The 21,084-nt window shown below is 37.0% G+C and overlaps 1 protein-coding gene across 9 annotated transcripts in view; it reads left to right on the forward strand.

The window, feature by feature from the left end:
• Nucleotides 1-21,084, forward strand: part of IQCH (IQ motif containing H) — a 281,126-nt gene that overhangs the window by 199,577 nt on the left and 60,465 nt on the right. For all 9 annotated transcript variants that reach the window (XM_074234458.1, XM_074234453.1, XM_074234454.1 and 6 more), the window contains 2 exons: nucleotides 5,105-5,225; nucleotides 9,652-9,938. In XM_074234458.1, coding sequence (XP_074090559.1) covers nucleotides 5,105-5,225; nucleotides 9,652-9,938 — 408 coding nt within the window. The remainder of the gene's footprint in view (nucleotides 1-5,104; nucleotides 5,226-9,651; nucleotides 9,939-21,084) is intronic.

Consider the following 21,084-nt stretch of genomic DNA (forward strand, 5'->3'; position numbering starts at 1 on the left):
CAACTTTCTCTTATCTGCAAATTTCTCCTGGGAACTTCATTTTGTGGAGGAGCCTGACTGACTTTCCTTCATTCTTCTCCTGGCTGTTCTGACTCTGATCTTGGACACCATCTCCCCTGGTCCCTTCTTTTCAGCTCTTTCTGGTGCATCATTCTCCTCCATTAAAATGTAATCTTCTTGAGGTCAGAGGTTGTTTTTCTTTTGGCTCAGTCATTTCAATTGCTTCTAGGGTTTTGTGACCCTATTGGGGGCTTGCCTGGCAAAAATACTGGAGTGGTTGGCAATTTCTTTCTCTGGCTCCTTTTACAAATGAGGAAAGTGAGACAGACAGAATGAAGTGACTTGCCCGGGATCACACAGCTAATAAGTGTTTGTAGTCAAATTTGAACTCAGAAAGATATGTCTTTCTGACTTCAAACCCAGCACTCAAGCCACTATGCCCCCGTGCTGCCTGAAGCATAATAAGAGATTGTCAAATGTTTGTTGCCTTGCCTTGACTTTGTCTGTTCCACTACACAGTCCTTCAGATACTTAAAGACATTTATCAGAGCAGCTTGGTGGCACAGTGGATAGAGTACCAGTCCTGGAATCAGAAGACCTGAGTTCAAATTCGGCCTCAGATGCTAATCATTGCCTAGCTGTGTGACTTAGCTAGGGGCAGCTAGGTAGCATAGTGGATAAAGCACCGGCCCTGAAGTCAGGAGTACCTGGGTTCAAATCCGGTCTCAGACACTTAATAGTTACCTAGCTGTGTGGCCTCGGGCAAGCCACTTAACCCCGTTTGCCTTGCAAAAACCTAAAAAAATAAAATAAAATAAAATAAAATAAAGTAACTTAGCCCCATTGCCTTTCACAAAAAACATAAAACAAAAAGACATTTATTAACTCCCTCCTAAATCTTATCTTCTCCATACTGAATATTGAACATTGCCATATCCTTAAACCCATTCTTGTGAATTTGAATCCCATAATTAACCATCCTGGTTGCTCTCTATTGGATGTTCTCTAACTGGTATCAAACTCAAATTGAAACAGAAGACACTAAACTATATATATATAGAATCCCTGCAGACTATACACTGACTTGGAAAGCCACATATTAGTATTATCTGTTTTATGTATTGTTAAGCATTTACTAATTACATATTAATCTGCTTCAGCCCCATTCAGGCCACATGTTTGACATATCTGCTCTGAACTCATCAATGCGTTTCCTAAAATATGATTTACCTCAAACTGAATTCAATAATTCAGTATTGGGCTGAGTAGGACATACTAAATGGGACTCCCAGTTGTCTATCTCTGAAAACTAGATCTCTCTTAATACAAACTAAAATCACATTGACTTTCACAATGTGGACACAAAGATTGTTTTCTTCATTGAATGCCAGTGAAGTTAATTTTTTTTAACCCAAACTTAAGATATAACCTTTAGCACCATGAAATGTCATCATCTTATAATTAACCCTAAGTTCTAAGCTTTTTGCCACCTTGATCTGGAACATGCCTTATGATAGTCTATAAGGAGTTGATTTGACAACTACCAACACTGAGTCAGAAGGAAGCTTTGTTCTTAATTGCCTTTCCCAAATCAGACCAGGATTAGTGGGTAAATGAAGAAGAAAACCCATTTTTTCTAGGCAGTTGCATGACCTGCAAAGCCCCCCTGCTCTGACTTTTCATTTTCTTGAGCAGGTGGCTAAAGAAATGCAATGCTTCATTGTTCCAGCCTTGGGGCACTTCATGAATCAGAGGCAAATGGTCTTCTTCAGGAGAAAAGAGCCATTCAATCTGAAGCACATATAAAACAAAAAAGAAGATAAGTACAGATAAAAAGGCTCCAAGGAGAGAACAGGATAGTGAGATCAAATTGTGTGTTTTCTATGCTCAATTATGAATGATGTGGTGGTTTGGAAAAATCTAGTGATTTGTGTAAAACAAAAGAAAACAAAACTGGGTGAACCATTCCATCATGCAGGATGATAGGGCTGGGGGAGAGGTGTGGAGGGGGTGGGGAGGCCTATTGCTTTGAGAACAGTTTTTCTTTCTCTGGTATCACCAGGCACTGGCTCACCACATGAGCCTGCTTTCCTAGCCCATCTTAACAGACCTCCCCTGACTGTGAAGTGAGTCAACCTGAACTGAGCATAGACCAAAGAAGGCACTTTGGCAGCTTCTCATGGCCGTTTTGTTTTGTATGTCAAGCATTTACTAAAGTGCTAAACTGAGATTCTACTACCAAAATCCTTAGGACAGGGCAGAAAATATCCAGGTTATTTTGACCTGCCTAAACTATTTACCCAGATGTTTTCCCTAGAGTTTTCACATTTTTTAGATGGCAACAGATCCAAGATAAACTGAATAGTCTAAATGTTGCATTATATTGGACCTTCAAGGATTTATCATTTTGTTCAAATGGGTATTCTTTCTACCAATACAAGCTTCTATAATTGAGTCTTCAAAGTTCTAAATAGTCTCAGGGGGAGAAAGACAGATAACTTTTGGTATTAGGGAACTTAAAATGAATTTACATTGGATGATTTCTAGGGTCATTTTCTACTCTTAAAAAATTCTATGGGGCAACTAGGAAGCACAGTGAACCTCAGCCCTGGAGTCAGGAGGACCTAAGTTCAGATATGACCTCAGACACTTAAGAATTATCTAGCTGTGTGACCTTGGGCAAGTCACTTAACCCCACTACCTTGCCAAAAAAAAAAATCTATGATTTTAAAGATCATACAAAGCTTAGAGATCATCTAGTCCAAATGCCCCGATTTTATAGGTGAAAACATTGAGGTGCAAATGAAGTCCAATGATTTAGGATCACAAGATCTTAGACTAAGAGCTAGAAGTGACTTGAAAGACCATGTAGCCCAACCCTCCAATTTACAGAGGAGGATCGGGATTTACTCTGCCTTACTCATACAGCTGCTAACTAGAAGAATTGTAATCGAAACCCAGAACCTCTCATTCTACAGCTAGCATTCTTTTGATTTTATAATTACTCAGCAGGGTGGCCACCATTGGATTCTAAACCCAACCCATTTGTTTGTCTCTGCTACCAAAAGAATGCTGTTTTCCTTATTTGAATCTATGTTTCTGATATGCTGTGAAAAGCATCAATCAAGTAGATATGTATCCAGACTTTTGCTCAACTTATGATGGAAACAAATCTAGATGAGACTTTCTTTAAAACTTGTTTTATAGTTTGAGGGAAAAAGAGAGCTGGAGTTTAAGCAAGCAAAAATAAGTTGTCTTGGGACAGCTAGGTGGCATAGTGAATAAAACACCAGCCTTGGAGTCAGGAGTACCTGGGTTCAAATCTGGTCTCAGACATTCAATAATTACCTAGCTGTGTGGCCTTGGGCAAGCCACTTAACCCCATTTGCCTTGCAAAAAACCTTTAAAAAAATAAAAAAAAATAAGTTGTCTTCCAAAGAAGTCTTTCCTATTTGAAAACCAGAATGCTTCAGTTTTATTGAAGGGCTCCTCCTATGGTTTATTTTTTTTCAGGGGTTGGGAAGATGGAAGGAGAGGAAAGGGAGGAGTCAAGGAATCAAAAGACAAAATCTCAATGGACTCTGAGTTATTTGACTAATTCTCATGATAATTTTAACCTAGAAGAAAAATTAATAAATTATCTCAATACATTGTGTTGTTCATTCATCTCTAATTTTTGCGATCCTCTATGGGGTTTTCTTGGCAAAGATACTTGGAGTGTCATTTCTTTCTCCATTACATTAAGGCAAACATAGTCACACAACTAATGAGTTTCTAAGGTCAGATTTGGATTTGTCATTCCTGCTCCAGTCCCTGTGCTCTATCCATTGAGTCACCCAGTTGCCTCCACCTGAATACATATATTGTAGGATTTCAGGAATAAGGGGAGGGTCCCAATAGCCAACTTCTATTAGCTGGTGCTTAAAAGTTTCACCTTCATAATTTCTAGTTTGTTGCAATAAAAAGAGCATTGACCTTGGACCTTTGTTATTGTTGAATTGTTTTAGTCATGCCTGACTCTTGATAATCCCTTTTGGGGTTTTCTTGGCAAAGATACTAGAGTGGTTCACCATTTTCTTCTCCAGTTCATTTTAGAGATAAGGAAACTAAGGGAAATAGGGTTAAGTGACGTTCCAAGGCCCACCTAGCTATTAAGTGTCTGAGGCCAGATTTGACTTCATGAAGATAAATCTTCCTGACTTCAGGTCCAGCGCTCTATCCATTGCTTAATACCTGTGAAATCTTGAGCTAATGATTTGACCTCCATGCATCTCATTTCTTTTATTTGTAAAATAAGAGGACTGAATTAGATGACCTCCGAAATCCTCTCTACCTCTAGATCTAGGATCCTTTAAAATGCAAAACATCTGGGCAAGACTCTGGCCATCTGAAGAAATTTGGGGAAGTGCTATCACTGAAAAGGAAAAAGGCATAGAAGGGAGTGGGCTGGGGACACCAGAGGAAAATTTGGCTCAATTATCCATTTTATCAAAGATTAGCCCTCATTAGACTTTAGAATTGATTTTAGAATTTAGAATTTTAGACTTTAGACCTAGAGATCTTAACTTTATAGACCCCTTCTCAGAATGTTTTAAAATGCAAAGAATAAAATATATAAAATTACAAAATAAATTAATTCTATTAAAATATATTATCAGAACTTTTTTTTAACCAAGTTCTAAGATTCCAGGTTAAAAACCCCAGGTTATTTTACCTGTCTCTCTATTTGACACATGAGGAAACTGAGGATCCAAGAGTCTCCTTGCCCAAGGCCAACTAGCCTGTTAGTGGCATAATTGAGGCTAGTACCCCAATCTCCTGATTTCCAGTTCAATAGGCTTTCCAATTTCCTCTTCTTTTTACCATGTAAGAATCAAGCTACTATCATTGGAATTTCAAGAGGGCAGGCAGAATATCTTGGAAATATATACACCAAAAGAATCTGGGAAAAGGAGGAAAATTTCAAAATGTCTTTTTTCAGACTCTGGGTAAACAGTAAGCACATTTTTTTTGCCTGTTGGAGGCCTGGTTTTTAATCACTCCACAAGCAGTTTTCATTTCTGTAGTAAAATTGCTTGTGGTTCTATTTAATTTGTTTCTGCAGGAGCCAGCTTTGGAGAGGATCTCCGAGGAGCTGGCGGGCATTTTAGCACAGCACGCCCAGGCAGTCAATGAGAAACGATTCCCTACATGGGAAAAATTCCTCCGTACATTTCTCAGTCAAGGTAAATAAGACTAGAAAGTTTCTTTGAAGTGCAAGTCTCTGGACTCTCTTGCATCCTAGGTTTGGGGCCATATGGGGCTGGGGCAAGGTTTAGCTGGCTTGGTGGTACCTTTGAAAGGCATAGGTTTGTAACTGGCCCTCTGCTGTTTTTGAACCTCCAAAAAATATTTACACCTTTCTCAGCACAAATGAAAACTGACTCTGAGAATACTCAGTTAGGACAGCTCCAGATTCTGATTTTAATCTCCGAAGTCCACAATCTAGGCCTTCTTTGCTTTAAATGTTTTCTTCTCTTCCAGGAGGAATAAATAGTCTTCCTTCTAATCTTCAGCATTGAATTCAGGCTAGACTGTTTTCAGATGAAGGCCCTTCTCTTGGCCAGGAAATCCAAAAAGCTTTCAATCAACCTTATCCCTCTTAATTCCCCAAACTAGGCTACACGAGCCTGAAGAGAAGGGAATCACAAGTTTCTGTATTTTTAGTTTTCCCCACTGCACCTAATAGCCTTAGTCAGTTGATCAAAAAGTATTTATTAAGTGCTTATTATAGACCAGCTCTATGCTAAGCACAGAGAATCCAAAGAAAGGTTAAAACACAGGCACACAGGCCCTGGGCTCAAGGAGCTCACATTCTAATGGGGGAAACTACATGCCAAAAAAAAAAAAATACATACAAGATAAATACAATGCAAGGGAAAGGTAGACTTAGAAGAGGCACTGGAAGTAGGGGCAGATGTTGACAGGGATAATGGGAAAAACCTCTTTCAGAAGGTGGAATCTTAAAGGAATCCAGAGAAGATAAAGAGGTGGAAGTGAGAAAGATAATCAGAGTTCAGTATTGATTGTATGAATGAATGAATGAATTAATGGTCTTCCTCATCAAAAATCTTTCTAACAACTATGGAAGCAAAATATGATCTCAAATCTATTGATAATTGAATCTTAGTAAGACCTAATGCTTAACTAAAGTTACTAAGTCTCTTTGTAAAAGCTGAAATGATATTATGCAAGATATAGTACAGAAAAGAATTAGTCTATCAATCAGCAAGCATTTATTAAAGTGCTCACTATGTGCCAGTAACTGTGCTAGAGGCTAAATATACAGGCAAAAATTAAATAATCCCTGCCCTTAAAAGTACACATAAAAACCAAATACAAGATAATGTTGAGAGGACTGGTATGGGAAGTATGTAGTACCTCCTGGAAGAGGTAGCATTTGGGCAAGGGCAGCTGTCTGTGAAAAATTACAAAACATGAAAAATGTGATGTCATGAGAATCACATTCTTTAATAATCTCCCTGAGTTATAGTGGAAGGTATAACCAGCAACAAGTACATGTGCATTAATAGAAACTCAGTATCCAGATCATGTACCCACTGGCTCATATCTAGAGGAGCATATGCAATTATAAGAGCTACATTTTAAGAAAGCCACTGACTTAGTGGGCAATGTAAGTAACACAATGATAGCAAACCATGATGGGGAGACTGGAAGCTAAATCCAGAGAGCTATCAATGAAGGAACTAGTTATGTTTAGACCAGAGATGATGAAGAGAAGACCTGATGAGTAACTTCTAGTATTTAAAAGGCTATAGCTTATAAACTGGGAACAGATGTTCTACATTGTTCCAGAATTCTAGACTAGAATTGATGGGTGGAACCCAACACAACAAATATTTGTCAAGCATCTACTATGCAAGGCATTGTGCTAATAGTCCCCATCCTTAAGAGTCTCACAGTCTAGTGGAGGCCAGAGTGGGGAGAAAGAACACAAGACATATATACACAAATAACTATAATATGTTTGTATATGAAAAAGCATATCAAAAAGTTCAAATGTATTGGTGTGAGAGATTTGAAGGGTAGGTGTCACTTTAAGCTGAGAGTATCTTGGAAGTCACCAAGAGACAGATTTTGACTCAGTAGAAAGGAGTACCATTTAACAAAGAGAGCTGTCCATGAGTAAAATAGGTGAGCTGGACTAAACGACTTCTAATAACCCTTCCAACTCCAAATTACAAGGCAGCCAACTCAAAGCATTAAAACCAAGTATGGAGAACAATAAGTATGTTCTCTCTCTCTCTCTCCCTCGCCCTCCCTCCATCTATTTCTGTGTGTGTATTTATATTTATATATATAATGGATAGTGTATAGTTATAACTATAGCTCTATATATAGAGATTTATATGTAAAGAACTTTATTATCTCTCCATACATTTGAAATACACATACACACATACATATAGGTATAATGTAGATCAAGATCACATTTTTCAATATGTCAAGGATCCATTATTTCAGTAATGGAACTATTTCCTCCTTCAAAGAAAACAACAATCCATCCTAACTTTGGAGACTATCCATTTAGTGAGATCAGGAACATGTGACTTTAATGTTTTATTAATATGGGAAACAAGGGTAAGGGCTGAATGAAGGGCAGAAGTTGGGCCATCAAAAACAGTAATCATAAGGGGTTCTCCCCACTGCCAGTGAGTGGTGAAGGGAGACTAATAAAACTTGTCTAGGAAAGAAAATAATGCTAATATTTCAGCAGCCCCTGCTCCATTCCTATTTCTTCCCTTTGAAGAATGCAGAGGCTTTATTTGATTTCTAAATTGTCATGGGATTGTGCTAGGGTAGGCAATTGAAAATAAAACATGAATTAATTTGCTCTGGAAGGAAAAATATACTGGTTTCAGTGAGAAAAATCCAGTAGTGACAATGATGGGAGAGTTAAAGTACATTGAATTGAAATTAAATATTTTGCAAAGGAAGTCACTTGAAGAACTGACTCACAAAGGTGACAACAGAATCTATCATGGAGATTTTCTGTACCCTATAAAAACATCTTCATCTAACATTTAAATTGTGGGACATTCCATTGGACTCCTCTTAAAGAAACATGTCCTCTAAGCAGATCTTTGAATTTGTTTGGTTTTTCTGTTTTTTAATACTTTCACAACTGTATTTCAGTATAATAGGTTTCCTTTGTCATCTTATGTATTTTATTGTATATTTTAAAAACATTATTCTGAGAAGAGATCCATAGGTTTCACCAGACTGCCAAAGGGGACCAGGATATACAATGAGGTTAAGAACCCTGAGCTCACCTAAAGAGGGAACTCTGCTGGTATTCAAGAAGTTGCTCTAAATTATTAAGATTTAACCCAACAACTCTCATTCAAAGCCTCTGGTTTAGTCCTGTGTGCAGTGAGCCTTTAATATAGCATGATGGAAAGTGTCAAATTTGGAGTCAAATGCAAATGGATTCAAATTCTAGCTCTGACATCTACTTTTTAGAAGACTCTGAGCAAGTCACATTACTCTTCTAGGCCTCAGTTTTCTCTTCTGTAAAATGAGGGTGTGGTGTCAAATATATATTCTCTATTTATAGAATTATATATGGAAGAACTTACAGGTCATCAGAACCACATCCTCCCTTTTCTGGGTATCTCTCCAGAGTTCTAGTCCAACTAGAGATAACTAACTTGTCAAGTTCTCTTGAATTTGAACTGGAGACTACTGAAAAAAGCCCAACACCTTCTAATCTAAATCAAAACAAGTTAATCTCTTATGGAGAGAAAAATGTAAACAAGGACTCCTACATAGTTTTCTCAAGGCCATATCATATAAGCAGTCATCTTTTCATTAGGTAAAATTCTAATTGTCTTAGCTCTTGAGAAGAAGTAGATCCAATCTCTCATACTCTCTGACTGTGTGATTGCAGCCAAACCCCTTCACCTTTCTCAGCCTTCATCCCTCAGCTATAAAATAAAGGGGTTTGATTAGACCAGAGGTTCTTAACCATTTTGGAGAGTCATGTTGAATCCATGACAGTCTGGCATCAATCCTATGAAACTTTTCTCAAAATAATGTTCTAAAATACATAAAATAAAGTAAATAGGATTATAAAGGGGATTCAATTATCATTACTTGAAAAAAATAACAAGTTCACAGATCCCAGTTTGAGAACCCCTGAACTATAATTATCTCTAGAATCCCATTCAGCTCTAACAGCCTGGGACAAACTAGGGAAAGTCATTATGAGGGAAAAAATCAATATGGATGAAAGTATATCCATATAATATTGTTCCCAAATAATGATGTATTGCAAAAAAAAAAATCCTCAACATTATAACCAAGTGTCTAAAATAAAACCTCAAATCCATTCTAAACACATTTGGTCAATTCTTGACAACAGACTATAACAGCTTCCATTCCTCCTCCTCCCCTTCCCACCATCCTATGCTTAATTCTACACTAGCAGCTTCTCCGCCATCCACCAGTGTTCAGTTCCATTCCTTTAGAGCTAACTTCCCCAGAAAAAATTTTTCATTTAATATTTATTTTCCAGGAAGACAATAAATGATCTTGGTAAAGGTGTACCTATATTTACCACTTTTATAAATCTCATTCTCTTTTTTCCAGGTGGTGTGATCGAGGCATTCCCACCCGCTGAAAGTGTCACCAACTTGAATGTAGATATGTTGATAGAACCATCAGGAGCAATAAAGATGCTTTCAACAGGGGACCAAATCCATGCAGATGGCCCTTTGCTCTCCTCTGGAAGCACCATGCCACAATCATCAATTGATTCAGAGGCTCTTGCCTCATTATGTTTTCAAATAGGAAAGGCCTGTAAAGATAGAGGCATTATTGGTTATTTCTCTATTGACCTGGTGACCTTTATCCATCCAGAAACTCTGAAACAGCAGGTGAGTTGAACAGTCCTGTGAAATATTGGAACATGTTGAAACTTCTAACTTCTCATTATAGTACAACAGAGAATATGAGGGGCTAAGCACTTCTCAGATACACTTCTGAGCAATCTGTTTCTATAAATATGTTATTAATGTTGGTCAATGCCATTTCAGACCAAAATTTAGGTCCAAAGAAATGAAAACAGGTGCTATCATCATATGCTAAAAACTTCCTGCATTAGCTCCTTCATTCTATATTCACTAAACAGTTTGAAAAGATTTTCCTTACAGAGAAAATTTTTATGCAGCTCTGAGAATCAATAAGTCTGAAGTCTGTTCTAAAATACAAAATCTATCACTAAGATGGAGTCACAAGTCCTCATTTCCTTTCTATTCCTGGAATTACCAACGATTTTCTTTGTGACTTAAGATAAGTCTTTTTAACCCTTCTATACTTCAATTTTCTAGTTGAAAAATCTCAGTGAGTAGCTACTTCACACAGTTCTTTTCTATGTGCCTCTGTTTTGAAGTGAGATAACCAGATTCTGGTAATGGTGTCTTTCACCATATCCTATGTCTACTGATGGTTCAGAATTTGAATCCTATATGATAATGTTTTATGAAATCAGATATGAATTTGAAACCTAATCCAAAATCAAATATGGATAATTTAAAATTCCAGGTTGTTGGGGCAGCTAGGTGGCACAGTAGACAGAGCACCGGCCCTGGAGTCAGGAGTACCTGAGTTCAAATCCGGCCTCAGACACTTAATAATTACCTAGCTGTGTGGCCTTGGGCAAGCCACTTAACCCAATTGCCTAGCAAAAACTAAAAAATAAATAAAAAATTCTGGGGTGTTAGTCTCATTTTCTATAAAATAGAAGCAATGAGATTGATCTCCTGGGTCCCTCCCAGCTGTAAAAACCAATCTCCAACATTCACCCTAGTCATCTTTTCAATTTAATTCAGGAAACAATTATTAGCCCTGTGTTTAGTACTAGGAGAGTGATAACAAGATCAGGGAAACCCTCATGAAGTTTACATATCTAATAAAAGATCTTCACAGAAAACTTTAATAGACAGCTATATAAATCAGCATTGAAGATATAAAATGAAGTATTTCATAAGATCAGAGAGAGAGAGAGAGATTTTCTACTTAAATTTTAATAGCATTTGTAGCAACTTGGGGCAAACTTCAAATCTTATAGGATTCTCTAGAAAAGACACTTAGTCCCAGATTCAATGAATTCTGTGGACCCCTACACTCTTAAAATTGCAGCTTAGGAGCCTCCCACTGGTGGCTTTACATTTTCTAATCAAGAAGACACAAGTTTCTCAAAACTAAGGCATTTAAAAGAATAGTATGGTAAGAAAAGTAGAGATAAGACATTCTGCTCATAAAGCTAGGCCATACCATCTCACAAATATGCCATTACTGGGAAGACTGTCACCAGAAATATGCATAATCAAGGTACATGCCAGAGGGGCAACTCACATCTGTTATGCTCTAAGCTCACCAAAGATTTTGAGTAATATGACTGAACTGCTTGTTAAATGGATGAATGTTGAGTATTGGCAAGTAAAATGTGCTTCATTTCTACACATAGAGGACATGAAGGTCATGTAAGGGAAAACCTAGATCTAGAGTCAGAAAACTTGTATTCCTCCTTATTTAACCATGAGCAAGTCACTTCCTCTGTCTGGACTTTGGTTTTGACATCTGTAAAAGATTTGGATGGTCTCTAAGATCCCTTTCAGCTTTCAATCCTATGATCCTGTAATTATTTGCAAAAACCCTGACTTATTTTCTGGCAATTTTGAAAATCACCCACTATACCCCTTGCAAAATGAGTAACTGAAATATCCAGTGGTTTTCCAGATGGCCTGCTTTGCCTTCATAGAAGCAGTAAAATGACATTCTGCATTATTTAACTGCTAAGTTTCATCACGGGTTCTCTCTCTCTCCCTGTCTCTTCTATTCTCTTTAGCAAGGTAGAAAAAATAGTAATAATAATTAAAAGGTAATAAAAGACCTACCATTATGTCAAGGAAGACTAAAAGGTTGCTTTCTGCTGTATTTCTGTATAGGTATATTTTCTGTCTTTATTATCCTATTGGTTTTTAACATTTAGTTACTTTCTATTAAAGCAATATACACTTAGGTTAAGAGTTATTACAACTGGAAGCATTTAGATCATTAGATAATCATAATGGTAATGCTCCTTGGTGGGTCTTATACTTCAACTGATGATCTGATTCTGTAGATCAGAAAAGTTTACTTAGAAACTGCTTTGATGATGTTTAACCATAGTCAAAATAATCTATGTATATGAGTGTGCTTGTTTATGATACAATATCAAGAGTTCAGTAAATGCAGCATTCTTGCAAATAGATCATTTCAAAAGAAACTAAACCTTTACTCATGTTGTTAACACACACATACACACACAGAGAGAGAATACAGTTTCCTCTCCCCTCTGCCTAACCAAACACTTCTCATATTTCAAAAATGAGTTCCAGTCTTATACTTTCTCTATTATCCAAACCCATCTTGCTTCACCTTTCTCTGAAATGCCCCATCTTCTGTTGTGGTGCTTGCTATATGTGCATTGTTCTGGACATCATTGCTCCCACCCATGAGTCCTTTGCCCTGGAATTAATGATGTTGGTTTAATCAGGCATCAAGTTCTTTTGATAAGGATTGTCCTATGATAAGGTCTGATCTAAACTGACACTGGGTATTCACTTGGCCCTCAATGTGATATAGATTGTAAAGAGGATGAGTGATTGATCCTCAGTCAGATAATATAATTGAACTTTTCTCTCGCACTTGGCTTTTAAAATAGTCAGCCAATAAACATTTTGCCAGGCACTTATAAGGGAGAGTGAAGGCATGGACAAATGAAGATAGTGAAGAAGAATTGGGAGATAAGATCAAAAAAGAACCCTAGAAGGGAGGTCAGACTTGGTTCCCTGAAGGTATTGTAGGAGGATTCACTAGTTTCCCATGAAGAACTCATAGCTCTGATCCTGGAGTGTAACTGTAAAAGAAAATATAGATTTATTAAAAAGTTACTATAGTACAAAAGAAAGAAAGAGATGGCTAGGAATTCCTTAAAAGCCATATTTTTTTTTATTGTTTTGGGTTGTTTTTTTTTTTTTATGTTTTTGCAAGGCAAATGGGGTTAAGTGGCTTGCCCAAGGCCACACAGCTAGGTATTATTAAATGTCTGAGGCCAGATTTGAACTCAGGTACTCCTGACTCCAGGGCCAGTGCTCTTTCCACTGTGCCACCTAGACGCCCCAGGTCATATGGTTTTGAGTACAACAGTTCAACCAGGCAAGCAGCTGATTTAACTCTGTAATTAGGAAGTTAGAGAGACCATAAGATTAAAAGAGAGTTAAAGTTCTTTAAGTTAGAGACCATAAGATTAAGAGAAAGTTAGTTTTTTAAAGGCCATGTGGTTTCCTACACAGCATCTTAACCAGGCAGGCCATTGGTTGATAAACTTGAGCATTAGAAGTCAGAGAAGTAAGGGTGGTAAGAGAGATCAAGAAACACTCCAGTTCCTCCTTAAATACCTCCCTCAGGATCCATGGGAGGGGAGGCTTTTTGGGAATGGTCTGGATCTTCTTGTATTAGATTGCCATAGGAGGTGAGTCTGCAGGATGAACCCCTATGTGGTTTAAAGTAACATGCTCTCTCACATGGGTAATCTAGCATCTAACTTGATCCATTTGTGAGTGCATAGCCAGGGTTAAAGTAAAAGCAAAGAGCAGAAAAAAATTATAAAATTAATTTCCAATTACATTATTCCTCTATGCCCATAATTCCCTGCATCAAAGGCACCTGACCTGAATAGTCATGGGGTCCCTCCAAAGAATACATGGGTACATGGGAGTCAGTAATGGCAGCAGATAGAGTTAGCAGGAGAGGGGATGGAAGAACAAGTGAAAGAAGTGTTGAGCCAAACAGAAGCTGGAAGGTGAAGAAGAAAACCTGGACATTGTTATTTACTAGGGAGAGAGATGGAATATGAGTTCATCATTTATCAAGAGCTAATTTTATCCAGAGAAAGAGATATCATCAATGCCAGAACAAAGGAGTCTTGGAGGGCAGGGCCTGGGCAATGCTGGCTTCTGTGCCTCCAGTGTCCTATAGAAACCAAAATCCTATGACCCCAAGATCTAAACTGGCAATACTTGCCTATTCCCTTTCAGGGGACTCAAGAAAAGTTAACACATCTCTGCCTATTATGTACAAAATCTTGTGCTGGACACTGAAGGGGCTATAAGAGAGTGAAAGAAATGGTCCCTGTCCACCAGGAATTTATAGTCTAGTTGGGAGTCAGGACTCAAATATTTACTAGGTCAAATAATCATAAAAGATTTAAATCAACAGCAAGAGAAGACTGATTTTCAAATTACTTGAACAGAAAAAAAAGATTGGAGTGGATCTTGGGCCTATCAGAGAGGCAATATCAAGTAGTAGTAGTAGTAGTAGTAGTAGTAGTAGTAGTAGTAGTAGTAGTAGTAGTAGTAGTAGTAAATAGTTTGTCCTTCATTCTCAAAGAAGGCCATGACATCAGGGAGACACCATGACAAGCACCTGAATTGGATTTGAGTGAGGGGGATGATGTGCTAAATCACCAGCCTCACTTTCTCCTCCAAAATCATTTGGGTCCAGTAGCCTGATATGAATCAGGATGACTGGAGATGGCCCTGGATGTGAGGCAATCAGGGTTAAGTGACTTGCCCAAGGTCACACAGCTGGTAAGTAAATGTCAAGTGCCTAAGGCTGAATTCGAACTCCCATTCTCCTGACTCCAAGGTTAGTGTTCTATCTTCTGTGCCACCTAGCTACTCCCCAGTATCAAATAGTGGATAGAAGTCTGGACCTGAAGCCAGAAAGACTGGAATTCCAATCTTGCCTCCAAGAGGCAGCAACATGGCCCAGAAGGTAGAGCATTAGACCTAGAGTTAGGGAGACCTGGGTTCAAATGCAGTCTCAGATATAGTCTAGCTCTGTGATGCTAGGTAAGTCATTTAACTTCTGTCTACCTCAGGTTTCTCAACTATAAAATGGGGATAATAACACCACCTCCCTCCCAGGATTGTTATGAAGATCAAGTGAGATAATGTTAGTAAAGCACTTAGCATGGTGTCTGGCCCATTGTAGGCACCATATAAATGCTTATTACTGTTAGCATGGGCAAGTTATTTAACATCTCTGGGTCTCAGTTTCTTCATATCTAAAAAAGAGGTAATAATAATTTAGCACCAACTTTAATAGGTGGAGTGTCATAGTGTCCTACCTGACACACACACTGGTTGGATGAACATAAGCAAGTCTCTCAGGAGTCTTTGGTTTTTTTTTTTAATAGTATTTTATTTTTTCCAATTATATATAAAGATGATTTTAAAAATTCTTTTTATTTAAAATTTTGAGTTACAAATTTTCTCCCTCCTTCCCTCCCTGCCCTTATCTTTTCCTTAGACAGTAAGCAATTTGATGTTATATATATATATATATATATATATATATATATATTCAGTCATATAAAGAATATTTACATATTAGTCATGTTATGAAAGAAGAAATAGATCCCCAAAAAATGAAAAATAAAGTAAAAATAGCATGTTTCAATCTGTAATCAGATTCCATCAGTTCTTTCTCTGGATATATAGATGGTATTTTCTATCATGAGTCTTTTGGAATTGTCTTGGATCTTTATATTTCTGAGAAGAGCTAAGTCTCATAATTAACCATTGTACAATATTGTTGTTATTGTGTAAAATATTTTCCTGGTTCTTACTTCATATTGCATCAATACATGTAAGTCTTTCCAAGTTTTTCTGAAATCTGCTTCTCAGGCAACTTTCTAAGATCATAAATGTTCGGAATAGTTGTCCACCTGAATTAGTATTTACAGAAAACAAGAGAAGAAATACTACCAGCAGCCTGGGCATTGAGAAAATGTATCTGGAAAGACTTGGGTCAGTTCTGATTCTTCAGAGCTGCATCTTGAAGAATGAAAGACTTTCTCTGAGGTTTAGGTGTAGAAGGCATGTATTCTAAACAAAGGGAGATGGGCTATCATATGAGAGAAACAAGGAAGGAGGACAATCTGCTGAATTACAGGGCTTTATAAACCAACTGAGGAGTTTATTTTTATCCATGAAAATGGTAGTCTTCAACAGAAATAGAGAAGTGAGGAAGAACCCAGAGTTTTGAGGGGAAAGAAATGAATTTAGTTTCAGGAAAACTTGTTTTTGTATTAAATAGAGAGGCAAAAATACTTAGCTTCTAGGTCTCTGCTTCAGCACTAACTAGATGTGATAACTTAAGACCTATCACTGAGGTAGCCAGAGAGTGCAGGGGCAAGTACTGCTACTAAGTCAGGAATCTACCTTCAGCCGCCTCATAACTGTGTGACCTCAGCCTGCCTCAGCTTCTTACCCATAAAACACTGATGATAATAGTACCTACCTCACAGGGCTACTGTAAGGATCAAATGTGATAACTGTAAAATGCTTAAGCAAATAGTAAGGGGAGTTAATAAATGTTGTTTACCCTCCATATACTTAAATTTTCTTGTGAAATATACATGATTGATCCCTCAAAAGATTGTTTTGAGGGTCCATTGAGAGTTTAGGAGTGAGAAACTCATCCTAAAGGATGAAGGATAAAACTCAAAAACTAATCTATTTTTCACAATGAAAAACCCAAGCCAGCAGAGGTCTCATGATTCACTAAAGAAACACATAAATCAATCCAGGATTCATTTCAATTGTTTGGTTTTTTTTCTTTTCCTTTTTCCTCATTACCTCTTATTTTCAAGGGATCAAAAGACATTTTACAAAAAAGCACTATGAGATTTATATTTTATCATTAAGAAAAATATGTATATATATATGTTTTTAAATCCATGAATATATATATATTTATTTATTTAAAATATATAAAAGTGAACAATACAGCTATACACTAAAATTTAATAGGCCTTAGGGGCGGCTAGGTGGAGTCAGGAGTACCTGAATTCAAATCTGACCTAGCTATGTGGCCTTGGGCAAGCCACTTAACCCCATTTGCCTTGCGAAAACCTAAAAAAAAAAAATAGGCCTTAAGAATATACAGAATTGTCTATTTACTGTTTTTAAATTCTATTATAATTCTATAATAAGCACCTTGTTAATGCCTAGTGAAGGGAAAAATAGACTCCAAAGGGGTTTTGAAACATTAAAACTAAAGATCTGTACCTTTAAAAAGTCTTCAAGACATCAATGAGAGAAATCTGAAGAGAAAGACATGTTGTATAGAGAAAATAACAATGATTGCTTCTGTCATGGAACCAGACAATTAGAAGGTGTCTTTTTGTTAGTTCAGTACCTTAAGGCACTAGACTTAAGAGCAAAATTAGGGATTCCACTTTAGACAAGTATGGTCTTAGAATTTAGGATTGGGGGGCAGCTAGGTGGCACAGTGGATAGAGCACCAGCCCTGGAGTCAGGAGTACCTGAGTTCAAATCCAGCCTCAGACACTTAATAATTACCTAGTTGTGTGGCCTTGGGCAAGCCGCTTAACCCCATTGCCTTGCCAAAAAAAAAACCTAAAAAGAAAGAATTTAGGATTGGATAATAAATCTTGATTCTTGACTAAAACTTAAGACAAAATCCATTCCTTTAATACCTGACTGGACCAATCCATCCTACGAGTAGTTTTTAGAATGATCTTTTAGAAAAATAATGACTTTTTTTACATTAGCTTCATTTCTAAATATATTCTTCCCTGTTTCCCTATCTAGCAAGCCTTCTCTTCTTTAAAAAAAAAAAGGAATTAAAAAGAAGGGGGGAAAAGATCTCTTTTTAAAAGGCCTATATCTTAAAAGATCTGCTTGGGAATGTCACTTCCCTGCTAAAAGGCCTTCCTTGTCTCCTAGCTTCCCTTCAAAGCAAATCTATAGTTCTTTATCTGCATTTAAAGATCTTCTGCCAGACTATACCAAGAGCAATCTCTTTGGATATGGTCAATTGGGACAACCATTTCGGATTCTATTTTTCCCCTTTCCCCCTGAAACCCTACCTCTATCAGTAGCACTGATTAGTGATTGAAAAACGACTTGAAAAGACATCTGGAGAAAAAAGCAGAAAATGGCTCCTAGCTAGTAACAGGCAGTGTGTAAAATGATAGAAAGACTCCTGGATGGAGTCAGATAGAATGACTTCATATACTAGCCTTGTTATTTACTAGACAACCAGTTAGCTCTGAGACACTGGGTAACTCAACTTCTCTGGTATCTTAATTTCATCATCTACAAAATTAAGGATTTGAACTAAATGATCTCTAAAGTCTCTTCCAACTCTAAATCTTTTTGACAATTCAGTATGCAAGCTAATTTTTGAATAATTTCTTTCACCCCCTAAAAGTTGACCTTGATGTTTATTTTAACCTGGTTTTGCTTATATTTGCAATGTTGGAAATAGTGAGATAGTGGGGGCTGTCAAGGTATTGATTAACCAAGGAAGGGCAGAGCAAATGAGAAGCAGCTTAATGCTATAAAACAGTAAGAAAGGGTTTTTCTGTTCACCTGTTCACTTTTAATCCCTCTCAAATACCCCTAAATAAGTATAATTATTACTTCGGAATTGATGGGTCCTAATTTCCATGCTCACTTCTTGGCATTGCATCCTATCCAAGATTTATGTATAATACAAATTTGCACATACCTCTATGGTTTCATAAATATATTTCATGTGAATATATACTAGCGGGGGGGGGGGGGGGGGTTCTTTCCCATCTCTTCAACTCAACTCTAAACTCACTGAGGCCCCTTGTGAGGCAAGCCTCATGGTTCAGGTTCAGGACTAGATGAGAAGCATTATTTATGATAATATATTTATAAAAATTTATCATACTATATAGTCATTATATATCATGAATATGTGATAAAGAAATAATAAATAATATTAATAATAATTAACTAAAGGAAATATGTATTGACATAACTTAGAAAGGATAGTCTGTAAGAATACAGAATTGATATTCTGTAAGAATACAGAATTGATATTCTGTAAGAATACAGAATTGATTCCGTTGAATGCAGTCTCTCTGCCTTTATTATTGGTCATGTTAGTATCCCAGTCAAAAGTACATATGTCAAACTTGAGAGACTAAAACTAGTGACTTTCCCTGTTTTGACAGGGGAAAGTATTTAGACAAGGGAGAAGTTAAATTAAAAGTCCCTTCAATCAGTTAAGTCAAAGCAATCATTAAGCACCTCTTGGAGGAGATAATATTTAGAAATGATATGGTTCTTGCCCTCATGGAACTCACAACCTTGTAGGGACATTAACAGCAGTAACAACATTACACAGTTATATTGTGTAATAAATGCATTAAAGATCTGAAATATTAACTCTGAAGATGAAGACAATTGAGTTAGAAACCAGGGAAGGAGGGGTAGCAATCTGGTCAACAAAAAGGGAGTAGGAAAACATTCTAGGCAAGAAGTTTGAGAAGTTTGGGATTTCAGGAAACAGAGATATAGACATACTCAAACAGAGCCCTTATCTCATCTCAATCCTGAATCTGAATCAGGAGCCTGTTCTGAGTCAGATGAAGGGAGAATATAAAAAAATACAGCACATATGAAATATATTTATGAAACTGTAGAAAATATTGTATTAAAATATAAATCTTAGATAGAATGCAATGCAAAGTGGTCGGCATGGAAATTGGGACCCATAACCTGGGATTGCTTGCAGGATCTCCCTAGAGTATTTGTTGATTAATATACAGGCTATGTATTTACTCAGTTGTACCAAAATGATATAATAAGATATATACATCCCTCTTTTATTATCACCCTTTGATAGCCTGACTCAGGGCTAAGTAAAGTCATATCTATACATAGATAAATTCCAGGTAACCAAAAGTGTTGGGACCTTTACCCAGTTCATCATGGCCCACGTATTAAATTAGGGGTTATGTTGTTTTATACTGAGATAGACAAAAAGAGTCAGATACTTTACTCTAGAGAAAGGAAACCCAGATACCTCTGAATACAACAGTCATTAGAAGTTTTCTTTGAGGCTAAGCTCAAGGGTCAATTGAATTCCTTTGGAAGCAAGGGATACACTCTGAATGTCCATCTGTCACTCTTGTTATTCTTATCTGCATATTCCTCCTTGTCCCCTGGGGAAAAGATGGTCTGGTCTAACTGACTTGAATTGGGTAGGAAAACACAGACATTAGTCAAGGAGAACATTTGAGTTTAATCAGACTAGAGTGTATGAAGAGGAGAAATAAGAGGCAAGACTGGAAAAGCAAGGTATCACTAGATTGTAAAGGGCCTGGAATGCCACACAAAGGAGCTTTAACTTTCCTCTGGAGGCAGTAGAAATATGCTGAAAATTTTTGATTAGGAGAGCATCATGCCCAGATCTATGCATGTGGATCAGATCTAGGTATCTGGCAGTGGTATAAAGTGGTATAATATTGGAAGAGGAATAAGAATAGAAAGAAGCAAACCTCATAGATACATAATATTTAACAAATGTCTTGAATTTAATAGAATCACTGAGTGATTGAACTGCAATGAACTTAATGAAGTTTTATCCATTTTTTAAAGTTTCAGGGGTCTAGGTAGAAATGACTAAATTAAATAATAATAATAATGTTACATTTGCATAATAAAATATCATTAAAAAGTGTTTTCACATCTGTTACTAAATTATAAACTCCATGAAGGCAGATATCATATTTTTGTTTGCCTTGTTGTACTTCGTTGAGTGAATGAATGATCTAATCATTTTCTCACATTAACTCAGTAAGGTAGGTAGGACAGGGATAATTATCATCTTTTTAACAATGAGAAAAACTTAGAAGTCAAATAGTTCATTGAAGGTCACACATTACAACTACAACTGAAAAGTTCCTTAACTATTGATCCAAAAGTTGGATTCACGTGGGACTGTAAAATGCAGACAAACACACTTCAAATGCCCAATTAAGGTTGTCCTAATGCCTTCCTGATATTCTTTCCCCCTTTCAGAAAGCTTAGCCCACTGGGTATGTACAACTGGGCAACAGCCTGCCTGAAAGGAGAAATTGGAATGGTCACTGGAAGATTCCTGTCAACATTTGACAGAGATTTAAAG

This window comes from Macrotis lagotis, chromosome 4 (assembly GCF_037893015.1).
Source record: "Macrotis lagotis isolate mMagLag1 chromosome 4, bilby.v1.9.chrom.fasta, whole genome shotgun sequence".
In the NCBI taxonomy this organism is placed as follows: Eukaryota; Metazoa; Chordata; class Mammalia; order Peramelemorphia; family Peramelidae; genus Macrotis; species Macrotis lagotis.